The 18,336-nt window shown below is 44.6% G+C and overlaps 1 protein-coding gene across 7 annotated transcripts in view; it reads left to right on the top strand.

Annotated features, from left to right (window-relative positions):
• DGKG (diacylglycerol kinase gamma) overlaps positions 1-17,866 on the top strand; it is a 205,568-nt gene extending 187,702 nt beyond the window's left edge. For 5 of the 7 annotated variants that reach the window (XR_012021837.1, XR_012021834.1, XR_012021835.1 and 2 more), the window contains 2 exons: positions 4,443-6,774; positions 16,624-16,766. Coding sequence is in view for 1 of the 7 variants with exons in the window: in XM_072807745.1 (XP_072663846.1) it covers positions 4,443-4,541 (99 nt within the window). In the remaining 6 variants the exon portion in view is untranslated. Of the gene's footprint in view, positions 1-4,442; positions 12,228-16,623; positions 16,767-16,867 lie in introns of those variants that run through there. The other 2 variants (XR_012021836.1, XM_072807745.1) reach the window with 2 other exon arrangements.
• The last annotated feature ends 470 nt before the right edge of the window (positions 17,867-18,336 follow it).

Below are 18,336 nucleotides of genomic sequence, written 5' to 3'. Positions count from 1 at the left end.
GTCTACTTGGGATTCTTTCCCTCTGCCCCCTCCCAACTTGTGTATGGGCACACATGCGCCCTCTCCCTCAAATAAATATATAAATCTTAAAAAAAATATATATATATATATAAAACAGTGGTAGCCATGTATCAAGAAGAGCCTAACAAATATTAATATACATCGAGCCAGTTCATTTCCCTTGACCCTTAAAATTGTGTTGATTATACTTCTAGGAATTTGTTTTAAGTAAAATAGAGGTTGTCAGTGGGCAAAAATGGGGGGGGAAGCCTAACATTTAAGGAATGTGTTAAGTAAGCTATGTGAGATTCATCAAATAGAATAGTTTTTAGCCATTGAAAAATAATACCTAATGACATCAGAAATGCTTATGAAATAATACTAAATGAAAACAGATTTAGAGGCTGATTTCAGTATATATTTTTTTAAGATTTTATTTTATTTATTCATGAGAGAGAGAGAGAGAGAGGCAGCAACACAGGCAGAGGGAGAAGCAGGCTCCATGAGGAGAGCCTGACGTGGGACTCGATCCTGGGTCTCCAGGATCAGGCCCTGGGCTAAAGGCGGCGCTAAACTGCTGATCCACCCAGGCTGCCCCTGATTTCAGTATATTAAAAACATATAAGCATACAAATAAACTGAAAAAAACCATACCCAAAAATTAACAGCAATTACCTCTAGGTGATTTCTTAATTTTTCCACATTTTCTGAATTCTCAAAAGTGAGCATACGTTTGTTTATGCACATAAATATATGTATATAAAATACATATTATTAAGAAAACTTGTCTTGTGCTTGCAGCAGGGTAAGATGACCTCTCATGTTTTATCATCAGTTAGGCAGCATGTAATCTGAGCCTTAAAATTAAAAATATTCCCCCGCAGATATGATCTCAAAATGAAAAGGGATTCTGGTTATCTAGTTAGTGATTCTCAAACTTAAGTGTGTGTCCAAATAACCTGGAAGGCTTTTAAAATATGGATTGCTGGATTTCTAGTTCAGTAATTCTGGATGCCTGAGAATTTGCATTTCTGACAAGTTCCTAGGAGATGCTGCTGCTGCTGGTGTAGGGACCACACTTGGAGAACCAATAATCTAGTTGAACTTCCTGACTTCTCAATATAGCCCAGACTTCTCCTCCACTACTAGCAAAACCTAATTGTCCAGCCTCTGATGACGAGAAACCCTTTCCTGAAGCAGGGCATCCTAAGAACTTAGAGGACCATTAACAGCTAAGACCTGAAAGATTGTGCAAGCCCCCTTGCATCTCCCCTAGCTTCTCTTTAAGCAGGAGATACTCCATAAATGATTTGAGATGGGTCCACACTTACTGGTATTGGCCATTTTGCGGGGTGTTGTCTGAATCATCGGCCCAGAAGGGGCAACATGCAAGAAGGAGTCCCGCAGTTTATTGCATCTCTTGAAGTAATAAAAGTGTGTTGATTTGCAGGAAATGGCCCCCAAAACAAAGTCAACACCCAGCACTAGTAAAATTTTAAAATTTACTCCACTTTAAAGGGGAAATTACATACTGCAATGGTTTTGTGAATTTTGAGCTATCACACAAGAGCCTACTGTATGGTCTCTCCCTAATACAGTAGAGAACTAAGATAATGAGGCTGCTGTACTTAGTGCTTGTCAGATGTTGTAAATCTCATGAAAGGTTTTTAAGAAAATTGTAAAGACTTTAGTTAATTGCCTGACCAGCCCGATTAGCAGAGAAATTTGAGTTCTAACTACAGAGATATGGGATGCTGTCTTTCCATCGGGGATTGAAAAGGCAACCTTCACAATGTCCACCTACCTCCTGCAATGGACTCTGAACTGCTTAGCCCACTAGCCTCTCCCAAATGAGGGAGAAGAGAATAAAAGACTGATACCGCTTTGACTCAAAATGAGAGTCTGGTCTCCCACTTCAGTGCATGTACGGACAGTGAACTCTCAGTTACCTATGGCACTGGAATCCACAAGCCACATCAAAATCTCATGTTAGCCAGGATCTCCAAACTTCTACCCCATCAAGACCTTTGTCAAAACTGCTGAAAAGCCAAATGGGAGGGATCTGAGTTTCACTTCCTCCTCTTTGCCCTGGAGGTGCTAACAAGCAAATAAATTGCTCAGCTAGAGAAAGAAAAAGGAGAAGTGAGGGTCTTCCATCATCTAAAAAAATGGGCTCTATCAGCGGGAAATGTAGGCAGTGCATCAGCTGCCACTGTCTGCCCCAAACATAGCCATCTCCACTGCCAGGACATTCTCTCTCTCTCTTTCTCTCTCTTGGGTTGTGCTCATCTGTCAGTACTTCCAGGCCATGCTCTGTCAAAAGGAGGTACGCTGGGTCAGGGAGGAGCGTGATGAATAAGACCGAGTTCTTCCGACATGGGGGCTCTGGTGCTCAGGAATGAGAAAGGCTTGCCACAACACAAGGACATGTGCCACAAGTCACTCTGATCAGTTGGGGCTAAATTACATGCCACAGACAAGTTGTATCAGAGTCCCTAGGCTTTGCCTCACTTCCACGAATTCTGGAATAAACATAATAAAGCCCATAACACTAAATGGTACTCGATGTATTCTTGGTTTGCTCTTCTGGGGCCTGCCCCAAAACAGAAAGATGACCTCCCCTCCTGGAGCTCCTGGGGGGTGAAAACCAACGTTAAAAGTCATCTGCAGCTTCTGTCACCCAAGTTATGCTAATTCTCCACAATGTCTTTTGGTTTCATCCTTGTCTTTCCATATCCTGGGGACTTATAAATTTAAACCTGGCTCACAGTAGTACCCTTTTAGCCAGAGTCTTCCCTACTCCAGCTTGCCCTGACAACAGCTGTGGAGTAATTTCCCTGGAACTCTTCTCTTCATCATGGTGTTATTCTGCAGCTTAAAAGTTATGGTGCTTCCTCATTACCTCACGTTAAACCCAGCCTCTGCCACATCCCCTTTAAAGCCCTAGGCCAACTGCCCCACCTGCCTCCCTGACCTTATCGCTCATTCTGTGCCTCACACTCAACCAGGTCATACGTGGCTCTTCCACCCAGTGCCTTTCCTTTCTCTTTTCACCAATACATGTCCTTCCCTTTCTTTCAGAGCTTAAAACTCTTCCTTAATTTCTCCACTCAGACTCTTCTCCTTCCTTACCTAACTTCTTTTTGATACCACTTGGTCTATCCTTGCATTAATTTAAACCTGTTGATGGGTCTCTGTCTTCAAGAGTTTTTCTGTGTTCTCTGTGGCCACACTGACATTTCCAATAATGCAGAAACCATGAGAATGAGCTCATGGATTGCTTCTTTGACATACATCTTTCTCCTTCACCTCCACTGTAAGATAACAATTATTTAACTAACTGTTGCATCCCATTTTAGAGTTTACAGCGGGCTTTCACTGACAGTCTCCCATTTGAACTTCACAACAACTTTGTGAGGAAAACAGGACAAATGTTATTATCCTCATTTTACAGTTCAGCAAGCATGGCTTTGAAGGTTAAATGATTCGTCCAGAGTCTTAGAGAAAAGAAGCAGGAGATTGGAGACCCAAACCTAGGCCCTTGATACCTAAGTGCCTCTTGTTCCCACATCATCTTCCTACCCTGGACATGTGTCACACTTGATAAATGCTGATGGACTTATAATGCAGATTAGTGACGTGCAGTGTCATCAGGCCACATTGAAATAGTGATTTAGCGTTCTGAAGCCATGCCCTGAGGATCAGGTTGGGAAGAAAGGCAAAAATGAGAATTCACCAGTGCCTTTCACTTCCAACTGACTTAAAGTCTGTAGGAGAAAAAAACTCATAGACCCTAAAATTAAAAAAAGAAGAAGCTTTCAAAAAGAAAGTTGGTGTTTTCCTGGAAAGCTAAGAAAAGAGGAAACACCTAAGGGACTCACTTGAAACTTTCCACAAGATGTGGCTTGGGTCAGATGTTGGACTGAAGGCTCTAGGTTGACTTTGAGTTGACCGGCTGATGTCTCTGCACTGCCTAGACAAGAGCGGCCAGGAGCCCTGGAAGCTCACAATCCAAAGAACTGGACTCCAGCCCACCCTGTGTGACCTTAGGCTAATCCGAGGCTCAACAGACCCTTGGGTCTCCATCCCTTTATCTGTCCTGCAGAGGGGTCGAATGAGATGGCTCCTGAGGTCTGCTCTGGCTGTGACATTTTGAGAATCTATGAATAGCAAGGACACAAGACAGGTGCGAGCTGATCACCACGTGGGAAGCTCACACCTGTCTCTCCCCAGTGTTTCCGCCCCTCACTTCCAGCAGTGCCAAACTCCAGGCCCAGTGAGGGTCCAGTTGCCAATTTTGAAGCTGTTCAAGGACAGTCGTCCTTCTGCATGGGGCTCCTTCCAACCCGAAGCTGGCCTGCCTTCCTCCCTCTACAACTCCCTCTCTCATAGGTTAGTGGGATCTGCATGCCACTAATTCACTTATGCCTCTTTGCTTTTAGATTAAAATTACTCACAAGAATCAAGCGCCTATGATGATGGGGCCTCCCCAGAAGAGCAGCTTCTTTTCACTGAGGAGGAAGAGCCGTTCAAAAGACTAAATAATATGCCAAACGCCAGTTAAACCAAGAGAGAAAACAAGAGACTATAACACACACACACACACACACACACACATGCACACACACGCACACACATGCACACTCATCTCTAACCGGTGGAAGCAAAGCCACCCATCAGGAAGAAATCTTCATCTTGCTGTACATTCTGTCTACTTCAACAATGGGCACACCCCAGCAGAGCCAGTACCAATGAAAATTTTGAATGGACTTAGGGCCTGCCAGGGTGTGGTTGGCTCATATGGCAACCTCCACATTCCCAGAAGGCCCTGAGACTGAAGGAGAAATCCCCCTCTCTTCCCACCAGTCGTGTAAGTTCCCTCATGGACGCTCACAAGAAGCAGGCTGCAGGTTTCCTGCCTGGTGAGATCGGATGTGGCCAGGGAAAAGAGCTCCCATTCCAGAGAATTTACACAAAGGTCCCTCTGTACAGAGACAAACGGCCTCCAACTCTCAGAGCATAGCCCTTGGCAGGGCTCAGCAAGCGCACGTTGGTTTCTTAGTTGTCCTTCAAGCAGCAGCGTCTCCCTGAACTTGCTGAGGAGGCAGAAAGGCTGTGGAAAGCTGTGTTTCCATTCTTGGTTCTCCACACTGTCAGTGGGCACTTGTTATTTTCCCAAAGTCTTCTTCTGGTGGCTGTGTGTTTGTTTAGAGACGGCTCCAAGAGCCCCCAGAGCTGCCTGCACAGCACACCTTAGATGTGGTATTTATTTTCTTAGTTCTGTGAACACCTGGGAGGGAAAGCAGAGAAACTGGGATTTATTTTTCAAATTGGTGTCATAATATTGTGTAAAAAGGGAAGAAAAAAAAAAAAACCACCCCCAGTTTCTTTCTTTTTCAAGCCAAAGCGTGTTTCCTGTTTGAGTTCCAAGCCCTGGTGGCAGACTATTCCTGAAGGCAGAGAAGATGAGAAGGAAGGGCCTCTTGCTGAGAAGACCAGGAGACAAACCATCAGGTGGTTCCCACCTGCCTCTTTGCACCTACTACTCCCAAAGTGTGACCTGAGGGCCCTTCTGATGGTCTTATGTGTGTGTGTACATATATGTAGCATATATATTTATATATACATGTATATATAAATATTTATTTACTGATGGACTTTTCCTGATTTGGGAAAAAAAATATGTAGAATAGGAACAGAAAGTGGGAAAGAAAAAGAAGGTTCTTACTCCCCCATTCCACCATTTCATTGTCAAGACACATTTCCCCATGGTGATCATGAGATTTAAGGGAAATGAAAGTAGCTTCTTATTGTAAAGAGACTGAGAATTCCTATTCTGGATTCTCAAAAGAGCCATGAAAGATATACTGGACAGAATTTACTCTCTCATTTGCCAGATAGAGACGATGAGTCTCAGAAAAGTTAGGAGACCTGTCCATGGCATCTTAACTAATGTGGTTTGGGAATAGATGCCATTAAGAGGATATTTATTAGAAAAAAGAACCCACGCGTCTTACAATAGGGTCATTTCTGGTCACTGAGAAATTGTTCCATTCGAATCCAGGTTTCCAGGGAAGAATGAATGTGTAGCACATGTATGGATGGGACAGGCCCACACAAGAAAATGAGGGCCTCATGATGCTTCCAGAGATTCTTTCTGGCCTGAACTGGTAAGAAGTTGGTCGAGGTTGAAGGCACTAGACAGATCACCAGATTAAACTCTCCACATGTCAGCTCATCATGGTCATCATGGCCGCTTAGCTTGGAAACACCTCTGGCTGCAGGGATGACCTCAATGGAGACTCACAAGGACCAAGGCACATTCTGCAAGGTGCTGCCACCCAGCACCTGGAGGGGTCTCGGCAGAGCCCAGTGGGCTTTATGCAGCTGGTGCCAGCATTACCCTCCTTTCCCGAGGGCAAGTCTGTATAGAGCTTCATTAGTAGGCAGAAACATTTGCCTTGGCACCTTTGCTCCATTGGACCTCCATCCCCTCTGAGATTTCTTGAAAGGAAACTTGGGCCCACTCGACATTACTCCACTGAGCCCTCTCTAATCTTGCACTGAGTCAGGAGCTTTGCACAAGGAAGGGAAATTAAGATTGTGTGTACACATTGATCCTGACTCTGAAGGAAGCAGTCATCTAGGACCATCCTGCTGGACCTAACAGTGCGAAACCGGTGGGTGAGGGGAAATCCAGGCCACCTGAAGAATGTCCTGAATGATGAGATCCTTGGTGATGGGACGGACCAACAAGCTCCAGAATAACAACAGGTACTATCTTGGAAGCCACTTGATTTTGAAACAAAGGCAGGTTCAGATTTGAGGTCACTGGTTCTGAGACATTGACAGAAGTTTTGGCATGTGTTTTGACCCCGATTGCCCAAGATTGAGGCTCTTGGGATGTGACCCTATGCCCAGGTGAAACTGAGTCTCAGAGATCCACAAGGCAGAGTGGCCGCTGCCTGTTCTAGTCTGGTGCATAGGACTTGCAGTGTTGCTTGAGAGACATAACCCTAGAGCCACTGAGTATAACAAAGCAGTGGAATTGCACTTCCAATTTGGTAACCTCAGTAAGTCTAGTGTTGTTGTGTAGTGTGATAATTGCAACTCATTCCTTAGCTCCTGTGACCAGGAGAGTCTTCTTCCTGTAGAGTACCTCACCATAGTGGGCCTTCCAGCAATTTCAGAGGTTGATGGAGAAGGTATTAATTTCCCAATATTAATAATGAGACAATGAGGCTTAATGAGGGTTCGAGGACTTCCCAAAGTCCACACAGTTAGGCAATCAGAGCAGAATCCCATCCCTTAGTTACCCTTCATCCTATTCTGATTGTGACCATGCCACAGACATGTTCTCACCTGCCCCCACGGTTCTACCCCACCAGCAATAAAAATAATTAAAAACAGAAAATCTTCAATACGCTGTGTTGTCCCTGGACTATTGAGCTGAGAGTTGCATCTCATTATGGCTTGGTCTTTGTGGATTTCCTCCAGTGAGTTGAGAATGGAGATAGGCTTAGTAGAATGATTATATTTCAGGTCAGAGACCAGCTCCTCTCAAGATAGTTCTTTCCACAGATGGAAAAGATATGTTAAAATTGCCAAATAAATTAGGAAATACTTGGCAGAATCTGGAAGAGCCTCCAGACTGGCGTTACATAACATGCATATACATTATACATATGCACATTATATAAGGTGACATAGTACTTAATGTGCTGTATATATTATGCAAATTACATATTTGTGAGTAATCATGATAAATATAGAGACCCACTAATCACTTTTTTACACATACTCAGTGACAGATTAGGAAGTTACTTTGCCAGAGAGTCTTAAAACTTACTCTCTCCTGCTGCTTTGGTTCCAATTCCTGACAAAAATAATTGCATCAACTTTTCCCATCTCTAGCCCCCTCTCCTCTTGGCCAAAACCCTCTGTTACCTCCTGTCCCAGCTAGGCTGTACCTTCCGTGGAACACACCACAATTGGGTCCATAAAAATAGAATCATGGGAATGGGAAGGATCTAGACTTCCAGATTCCCCTATGTCCCAGGCCTACACCTCAACATTCCCAGGCAAGTGGGTGCCTAATGTTAATATCAAAGGGAGAGAGGAAGGGAAGGAGGAAGAGTCTACCAGCCCTCCAAGGAAGGAAACTTCATAGTGCTCCTTAGCCACCAGTTCCAGGATCCAACAATAACCAATCAGGAAGTTATTTCAAATGTCTAAGTCCCCACAGCATATCTGAGACCATAATTTCCTAAGATGTGTTTCACAAAATGTTAGTAGTCATAAAATGCTACATGAAAACAGAGTTCTGTGATCAAGTACTAGCTCCCTTTCTAGGAGAGACATTGAAAGGCTTAACTCTGAGAATTCGCCTTAAAGAATCGTAGTGTCTTTTATTTGTCTGTCAACATCTGTAGATTAGCAACACTGCCTTATGCCCACCATTTCTTCTTTTTGTTCTCAGTGGAGATAGGAACACGCAAGTAAATGTCTTCAGCAATAATATTCCAAAAAGTACTTCTCTAGGACAAGGAGTCTCCATTCTTAAGACACTCTTTAATTTCTTCTATGTGACTGTTTAACTATTTTTAATGTTTCCCTCTACATGTCTTCAAGCAAGAATCAAGGATCTGGACTCTCTGCTTCCTCAGGGGTCAGGAGGAAGGGACTAGAATATGTGATAGCTGCCAGGGGTCAGACTTCATCTGTGTAGCTCCAGAGAACAGAACCAGGTCTGAACAGCACAGTTATAGAGAGGTTGATTTATATTCAATTTAATGACTGCTTTTGGAACTGGCCAAATATGGAAGAGGCTGCTTTCTGGGGGAATGAAAAGTTACCCACTCTTACAGGATGAGCCTCGACCTGGTTGGGTGGGGAACAAGCAATGATAGATCTACCTTGTCCAAGAAGCTGTTGAAATAATTCAGAATCTGTTACTTTCTTTTGAATAGCATACCTCAGTGTCCCTTGTTTTCTGAAAGAATGAAAATGACTCCCAGAGAGATTTCTGGATCAGTGGGTACTAGACAATTAGACCCCATCTAATACATGGCAGGATTGACCAGAATCAATCACTGATATCCTCTGAGGACAGCTAGTGGTGGTGATCTCCCCTCAGTAGCTTGGAGAGTTAAAGGAATGAGGTACAGTATTCAGACCAAAAGAGTTTCTGCCTTTCTGTCAGGGTCCATATTGACAGTGTGGAACTCATCTAGTCACAAACATCAGACCTGCAGCTGACTTGTGATAACATGGAAAAAGAAACCATCACACATCTCAAATATTAATCAAGTTTTAGATAAAACAAGAGAGCAGAATTGTCTGGAATTTCCCATGGAGCCATTGTTTGTATCTCACCTTGACGTCCTATCATGTTAGAGTACATCTTTCAACTTTCTACTATAGAGAGAAAACAGGAAAAGGAGAGAGGAAAGGGAATTCCCATTTATTGCTTACTGGATACAAGGCACCATGTCAAGGTCTTTTCATGCGGTGTCCCATTATTCCTCAGAACAGCCTATGATACAGGCATTGTACTTATGTCACAGGTAAAGGAATTAGTGCATAGAAAGGTGAAGTACCTTGTCCAAGGTCAAACAGATAGTAAGTAGTAACAGCGAACACTTGACATGGATCTGTCTCACCAAAATGTATGCTTTTTCTACTAGACTTTAGTGCTTTTAACATTCTTGTCTATTTCCAACCCTACCATCATTCTGGGTGAGATTACACAGCATTGGCAAATGGATCTATCAGGTCCACCTCTGTTTAGCCATCTCATCATGTTCCTACTGAAGAACTTCCAGTGCTTGTTCACAGTTAAAGTCAACAGACTCCTTGGACAGCTGGAACCCCAAACCTCAACTTTGAAATCAAATTGGCAGCCAAAACTTCATCTTCAATGTTTCAGATTCTAGCTGAATGGGAGTCATTCCCCCGGGCTACCTAATAGATTTTCTGTTCAACTCTGTGAGTGGGAGAGCAGCAAGCAGCCTTCTCAGATATAAATGCCACGGTCAACGGTGCCTGGCCTGCATGGGGAAGGAGGGGTGGGGTTGTTGAAGGGAGCCTCCCCACAAGAAGGCTCTGCATGTGATCCTCATTAGTGATAGGCGTGGGCTGGGCCATCTGTATTCCACGGGAGAACAGAATGGCAGGCTGCCTTTCAGATGCCAAGAGAAGCTATCTAATGGGAAGATCCAGAGAGCTCAAAAAGCAGACAGGCATCTTTCCTCACGGGAATCTCTGTGGGAAACCAGGGACACAGAAAACCAAGGGTTTGGGGAAATTAATGGCTCAACTTGCTGGGCACCCACCCTGGCTACCACTTCATTCTTTATGCCCGTGGCGCAGGCAAGTGTAGCCCTGCAGCCTCATTTGCTAGCTGAACTCTCTTAGATGGAGCCCACAATGAACCGACGTTATCCTGAAATCTGTGGCCACAATGGCAGGTGCATTAGAGCAAGGCACCAGTTTTCAGTTAAGCCTTCGAGCCTCCCAAGGGTCAGGAAACACTGCAGCTAGGAGAGACCATGTGATTGGATACCCAAGGCGGATTCTAGAGAAATAATCAGAAAACATGAGGACAACTCTAAATGCTCCAAATTAGGAAAATGCAAGTTGGACACAAAGAAGAGAACATAGAACCCAGCATCATGCATGTAGTAGGTAATGAATAAATATTTGTTAAATGAATGAATAGCTAAAGTGGGTATCTGTCCTTCTATCCTGGAATGAGTAGGGGAAGGGGAGGTAGAGGCGATGAAAGCTTTTTAACTAACAACTCGGGAACTTGAAACCACAGGATATAGAGGGAGCTCATGGGGGCCTCTAACTACCCAGACATCTGTTGAATGATGGACACAGCTAAATATGGATCATCAGAGGGCTTTCTAGGTCACATGGAGGGCAGTTTCATGATTCAGAAAATATGAAATTCAACTTGGATAGAAAGACAGAAATATTTGCAATCTACTTCTTAGCCATCAGGTCAGAATGGGCAAAAGAATAAAAAGGCGGCACAGAAGTAGAGTTACAACACAGTAAGAGATCGGCATAATAAGGTACAGATTCAAGAGATGAAAAGACATGGAGAACTGGATTTTTTTTTTTAGCAGATTTATTTGGACAAGGGAGCTGAGCACTGTAGTTCAAAAATGAAAGAAAGGACAAGTCTTTTTTATTTTTAAGCAGCTTAAAGTTGAGTTAATGTAATATGGATGTGTCCAGGCATTAATGAAACTTTAGTAAATAACTATCATTTATTGTGTGGTCCAAAACCTATTACTTTTATGACCACCGTTAACCTCACAGGAAACCTTATGAAGTTGGCAGTATACAGTTCCCTACCTGACAAACAAGGAAACTGAGAAAAAGAGCAGATCTCACAGCGGCAGATCCAGGATTCAGATCTATCAGAATTTGCCTTCAAAGCCATGCCTGTCCCCGCAGTGCCATTGTGGATTCCTCTGAGCTTCAGGCACAGTGGCAGGCCTTATTACCCCCCAATCGATCCCATGTGCACAACTTCCTGACTTCCTTCTCGAAGTGGAAACCCAAGTCCATAAAGCTGGAGAGGTAAACAGCACTCATCCGGAGAACCGTAGAGGCCCATTGAGAAGGAGCCCATTTGGGCTGCAGAAGGCACACGCACACCTTACCCTCCCCTTTTCTAAGGCCCTCTCCCCAAGGTGCCAGCTGGGCCTCGTTTTAGGACCTCGCTCAGATGACAGGCAGTCAACCATAGACAGCTGGCAAAGACTTCACCTGATTAGGGTGTTCACATAATACGAAAGATCTGTCTTAAAGGATACAGAGACCATATTAAGAATGAGGAGCAAGTGAAATGAGGTCAGGTAGTCAAACATCAGAATTCAGCAAAGGATACATAAAGGTGGAACAGAGATCCGAAACATCCTTTTAAAAATCTGTTGGAAAAATCTGAATTTGGGATAAAAAGACTGCTTCTAGAATGATGCAAAAAAATTTTTGAACTTTTTCCTTTCCCCAAAAAACACAAAAAATCCTTTTAAAAATGGAATCTTAGCAAGAATTACAAGGTGAGGATTCATAAAATGGTAATTTATTTTTTCCTTAGGACAAAAGGAAACGAATTTCTAAACCTCACAATATAAATGACAATCCAGAAAAAGACTCCAGGAAGTGTGTGTTTTTTGTTGAGGGAATAAATATCAGTACTTTCAAAGTAATTAATGAACTTTTTGTGGTCTTTTTCATTTATTTTTGAAAGATTTTGTTTATTTGAGAGAGCATGGGTGGGGAGGAGCAGAGGGAGATGAGAAGCAGGCTCCTGGCTGAGCAGAGAGCCTCATGGGGCACTTGATCCCAGGACTCCAGGATCATGACCTGAGCTGAAGGCAGACACTTAACCAACTGAGCCACCAGGCACCCCGTCTTTTTTTTTTTTTTTTTTTTTTGAGAAACTGATACTGATTGGTTACCAGAAAATGGCATGATCTTCAAGAAAAGAAAAATTTTCCTGGTGAATATTTCCTCTCTCTCCAACCTCTTTGAGGCAAAAGGATTGAGAACTAACTAGATCTTTTGACTCAGAGGAACATACATCCATGGAAGATGTTAATAATAGAGGATATCATTAAATTGCTGTTTGGGGTTTGCTATCATCATACTCTCCTACCACCAGGCATGAAGGTAATGATAATAAGCCTAAAAGGATTAAGTAATCTCCACCTCCCTCCCTCTCTCTGTCAGCCTCCTAAAGCTTCCCACCATGGCCAGCCAGGTTAAATACACTTCCTTGAATTAGAATATCTGGGAATAATGTTTTTATTATGGAAATTTTCAAACACACAGAAAAGTAGACCCACGAGTATAATGAGAACACATATACCTATCACTTCGATTCAACAATTATCATTTAGCCATATTTGAATCTTTTTTTTTTTACTGAAGGTATTTTAAATTACAGATGTCATGACGTCTCACACCAAAATACTTACACACATATCATTATAGGGGATCCTTCCTTATGTGTGAAAGGCTGTGTACATCAAACACAATGCTGTTGGAAGATGTCCCGGTGCTCTGGTACACTCAGTCATTCCTCAATCACAAATAGAAGTTAATCAGGACATTACTCTAACACTAATGAGGAGAAAGTTCTGGGTGGAACTCAAGGAAGGTCTTAGCTGTATTCAGAACGTTCCTGATTGATCTAGAGAGAGGGAAGTAAACAGTACATTAAATAAATTCTCAAAAGATATGAAGTAGAGAAGTGTTACAAGCATTAATGGTGCCAGAGAGAAAACACAAAGCATTTGCAGGAGGTAGAAATTTATCTAAACAGTGCATGTTCTTATTTTTTTAATAAAAATTATTTAAAACATTGGTAATTACAGAAAGACCAGGCACAGTATTATTTGGGACAGGCAAAACAGTGAAACATTATATCTGCAGATTCATTTAATCATATACAAGACAGCTATGGTTATTGCCCCCACCACGTAATGAACATGGCACTAGACTTGGGTGGGGGGGTAAGCTGCTGAGATGGACAGACAGGTCTTCCCCCTCCACTGGGGCATAATTGAACTGGAAGTGCGTTAACTCTTGAGAGAACGTCTGAGAAACTTGGTTGAGAAGCCTCAGCTCACTTATGCAGGGCAAGATACCGTTTTTGATAGGCAAAGATAACATTCCACTTGCTCTTTGCTTAGCTTCTGGGGTCAGGGCAAGCTAATGTTCCGGGCAACATCTGCAGATGTTCTGGGCAAGATGGTGGGCAAGGTGGTTCAGTAGTTTGCTTACAAAAGTCTGATGGTTCAGTGGTTCTGCCAAATGAGAGAAGCAGGCAAAATGAGTGACAGCAGCTTCCAGAATGTTCAGCCTGTCTCAGTCAATAAGTTTCCTATTCAAAACAGCCTGGGTGGTAGCAACAACCAGAAACCAAGGCCTAATATACTCAGTCTCTGGCTGGTGGACCTAACTGAGCACCCATCTGGCTTTCCACCATGCCAGGAGGAAAAGCTTCCTTATCCATACTCCCAGTGCACATCTACATCTATTTGACCTAGGAAACACCCCACCCCTTCCCCCACACCATGGGGGTCATAGAAACAAACACCATCATCTCTCTTCGTGACATTGCTGCCATAAGGAATGCAAGTCTATGTTGGCTGACTCGGCAATGATAATTGTTTTCATCCTCCTGAGAGTAGGACCGGGTTTTCTTCCCAGAGCACCCCCTCTTTGGAAGAACACAGTCTCTCTTCGGCTCCCTCCTCCAGCCTAACCCCTGGCCCTGAAGCCCAGGATCTGCTGATGGGCGAGAAAACACATGAGCTCACTGGAGCTTATATAAGAGCTCTTGGCAGGCCTTCCCCGGGAGCATGCTCGCATTTGCCTTGCCTAGGCAATGTGATTTTTCTCTCCTCTATCTCCTCAGAACAGAGAGGCCTATTTGTACTACTGTTCATTAGTCGTTTTGGAGCAGGGAGAAGGAAGCACAGTGTTCCCTCCTATATCCCAATGATTCAATTTGGCACAACTATCCTGAGGGGAAGAAATAGTATCTAAAAGATAGAATTCACCTGCGTGTGTTGAGCACCTTCACACTGGCACTGGTCTTTCTCTCAGCTCTTTTCCATGAGCAGGCCATACGGCTTTGGTCACTCCAGAGGAGCACGGAGGGCCATTAGGGCCAAAGCCTCCTTGACATGTCAGAGGACTCCCACTCGGATGTCCCTTCCAAGATGTTTGTGAACAAGGTCGAGGGAAGAAAGACACAAAACAAATGGACACCTCCCTATTCCTTCAAAGCAAAAAAAAAACAAACAAACAAACAAAAAAACACATTTAGGGAGATCTTTCAGGTGTTCTCATTGGCAGGAAGTTGAACCTGCCTCCCAATGACTTAGTGAAGACTCCCATCCTCTCCCAGACCCCATTGTCTTGAGGGAGGAAAGAAACTTCTGGAAAATTTGGGGGACTGCGCTCTGGAAACTCAAAGAGAAGTGAGGAGAGAGAAGGAAAGAAAGAGAAGGCCTGGAACCCAACCTCCAAAATCAGTGGATGTTTTACATAGCTCCCGAGAGAAGAAAGGATTCAGTTCTTCTCCTGCCCCTGAGGGAAGAGAGGAGGGGGAGGAGCCACGGTTGGCCGAGATGGGCTCCACTCTGCCATCCTGGTGGCTCCAGGCCTGGGCACTTCGGGGCAGTGCCACACAAGATGGAGGGGCTCAGCCTGTTCCTTCCCATTCTCCTTCCTGAGCTTCACAGGCCGAGACCCCAGGGCGCGGCCTACCCACAGGCAGCTGGGGAGATGCACGCTTCTCCCTCTACTCCTCTCCCGGGGCCAACGCTGCTTCCCACCTCACACCAAGGAGCAGTAGGGAGACTTGGACTAGTGTCCAATTATGCCTCAGTTTTCCCACCCACCAGATGGGGCTGGAGAGGGTGGTTTGTACATTTGTTCATTTACCCACCAATAAATACTGTGTTATTAACCAACGTCTATTTGCCAGGCAATAGACGCTGGATCCTAACTTCTTACCATGTTTCAACGTGGTTCTCTTGCTTTTTCTCCAGCATTTCCCATCACATTCTGCTTTTCCTAATCTCCACCCACCCCCAATACCTGCTTTTTCCACTTTCTTTCTTTTATTCTCATGGTATTTCTCTTCCTTTTTCTCCCATGATTCTATTTTTAGAGCTTTCATACATAAAATCAGAGGATCACAGGGATCTGAAAGGGACATTTGCCCACTTTGTTATCTCTGGGCAAGTCTGTGCTGAAAAGGCTCAGGAAAGATCAGAGAACATAGTCCAGAGCCCAATTTCAGGATGTATCTGAGTGTCTCGCAACTTTTCCCATCAAGAAATTATCTCCAGTGTCTAACTGAAACCCCTCTGTTCAATACTACTCTCCTTTATCTATTTACCTTTTGAGTCACATCTTAGGCATAGAGCACCTTTGTGGGTATAGAACCTTTGGGGAGTTTAATGCAAAACAATATAGCTGAACATCCCAGACCAGAGGGTATTAGCTTCATTATGAAAACAACAGAATCAGGAGCAAAGAAGGGACCAGAGGGACCAGAGGCCCTGGCAGTGAAGTGGGTTTGACTTCTATGAAATCAACAAAAACAGAATAAGCAATAACCCACAAGCATAATCCTACTGGAGTCACAATTTCTGATTGACTACCTCATTTAATACAAAAAGTCCATTGAGCAAGGAGTTCTGGAATCAGCCCCCTATTGTTGGAAAGGCCCTTCCTTAGATGTCATTGAGTTCAGCCTGGCACGCTGAGTTGGAAGCCAGCGTAGCACAAAATCAGTGGTTTGTTGTTTGTAGTTGAGTTACAAATGGTGGTCATTCAGCTTTGGTTCCAAGGCGACCACATACAGAATTCCTCTCCAAAGTTATTTTTCCAAGCCTCTGGGGAGGAGGCAAGCCAGGTCTACACTTGGACAGGGCCTGATGCTCTAAATATTGCCTTTTTTGATCTGTGTGAACCTGCCAAGGTGGCTCACAGTCCTGATAGAGGCAATGTGCCTGCCTAGTGAGTAGGTTACCTGACAAGGAAGCAAACCTACACCGTTTTCTCTCTTGCTTTCTTCTTCAGATGGCAAGAGGCAGGAGATCCAACTAGAGAGAAGAGGGTCCTGCAGCAAGTTGCTGAGCCAGCTTATAGCACAGCTGCCCTCTTGCACAGAATGGGAAGAAGTAGCCTTTTGTGCCTCTCTGTGCCATCATCCTCAATACTCGGTAGATATCTCTGAGAAAGTGTTGTTGTTAGCAAGTAATCATAATCCCAAAGAAGCCACTGCTAAAGGTCCTGATGGATGTTTTTCTCCCTCTCTCTGCAGAAAACAAGACCCTTCTATCTTGGAAAAGTCTGGCAACTGTTCCACAGAGGCTGCTGGGGAAGGGAGCCATTCCATGTGCCAGGATGATGTGAGGGATGAAACCCTGCCTGGGAAACCAGAGCAACATGGGGAGTGGGGCTACCGTCCTATCTCAGCCACAGGGCCTTGGACATGTCCTTTAGCCTTCTGGGACCTCTCTTTCACTGTCTATCAGACAAGGGGGCTCTAAGGACTTTCCCTCTTCCACGATCTTGCCTTTACCTGGAGTACATGCTGCGGCCATTGGAGAGGGGGCATGGTCCTCGTTCCACCAGGCCCAAGGCTTCCCCCAGCCCTGCTACCCTGGAGGGCTACTCCTGCTCCTTAAAGAATCTGCTCTTCCCTCTCAAGGATAGATCATGCTTAGAAATCAGCTGATTTGGGGGACCAACCTGAAAAAAAACCCTCCAAGGAAGTTCTTGGATAAGCCCTCCACCTTTACACACACACACACACACACACACACACACACACACACACAAACACATATACTCGATCCCTGGAGTGTAAACATTTTCCCTTCTGTGTATCAAACCTATTTTACCCTTTCTCATTGCCAGGATGTTAGGGGAGAGTTCATTCCCACCAGTGGAAAAGCACCGCATCCTTTTAGAGCACTTAGCCAAACCTTGGTGTTTGGGGGTGACCCTGGGCATAGGTTGAAGCTGACGGTCCCAATGCACCTCAACTGCAGCCCGTGAGTGCAGACTGAGGCAGTGACTAGTTGCCAGGGTCCAGATCCTTCCTTCACTCCTTGCTCGCCCAACCCCAGTGCCTCCTCCACCCGTAGACACGCTATTCCGTAATGGTGGCTGCCTGCACCAGCCTGCCCGTCTGCCTGCACCGAGTGCCCTGGCCTTGTTCTGTAACGTACTGTGTGTGTGTGTGTGTGTGTGTGTGTGTGTGTGTGTGTCCTGAAACTATGGTTCACTACAAATAAAAATGACAGCGGATGGCTGACCTCTGACCTCCTGGTGGTTTCTTTTCAAGCCATCACTGGAAAAATCTGGATTGTGTGATCAGCCGCAGAGCACTGGAGACGAGCCTGCGCCTCTAGACTATGCTGTAGCCTTGTCACAGGTGCCCACGGCCTGGGGGCCCGCTGAAGAATGGAAATTCTCTGTTGCCACTTTCCTGTTGTTGGAGGATGGGGAGAGGAAGCCAAAATTCCTATTCAATAAGCCTTTACTGAACAGTTCGTAGATATCATTTCATAGATATAATTTCATTGATATCTGAAAACTCCCCTGTGACGTGATTAGTATTTTCTAGATAAGGAAACAAAGGCCCTGGGGCGCCTGGGTGGCTCAGTCGGTTAGGCGCCTGCCTTCAGATCGGGTCCTGAGCCCAGGGGCCTGGGATCCAGCCTCGTGTTGGGCTCCCTACTCAGCACGGAGTCTGCTTCTCCCTCTCCCTCCGCCCGTCCCTGC

This window comes from Canis lupus, chromosome 31 (assembly GCF_048164855.1).
Source record: "Canis lupus baileyi chromosome 31, mCanLup2.hap1, whole genome shotgun sequence".
Classification (NCBI taxonomy): domain Eukaryota; kingdom Metazoa; phylum Chordata; class Mammalia; order Carnivora; family Canidae; genus Canis; species Canis lupus.
Note: the sequence above shows the minus strand (reverse complement) of the source record. Positions and strands in the feature narration are given on the sequence as shown.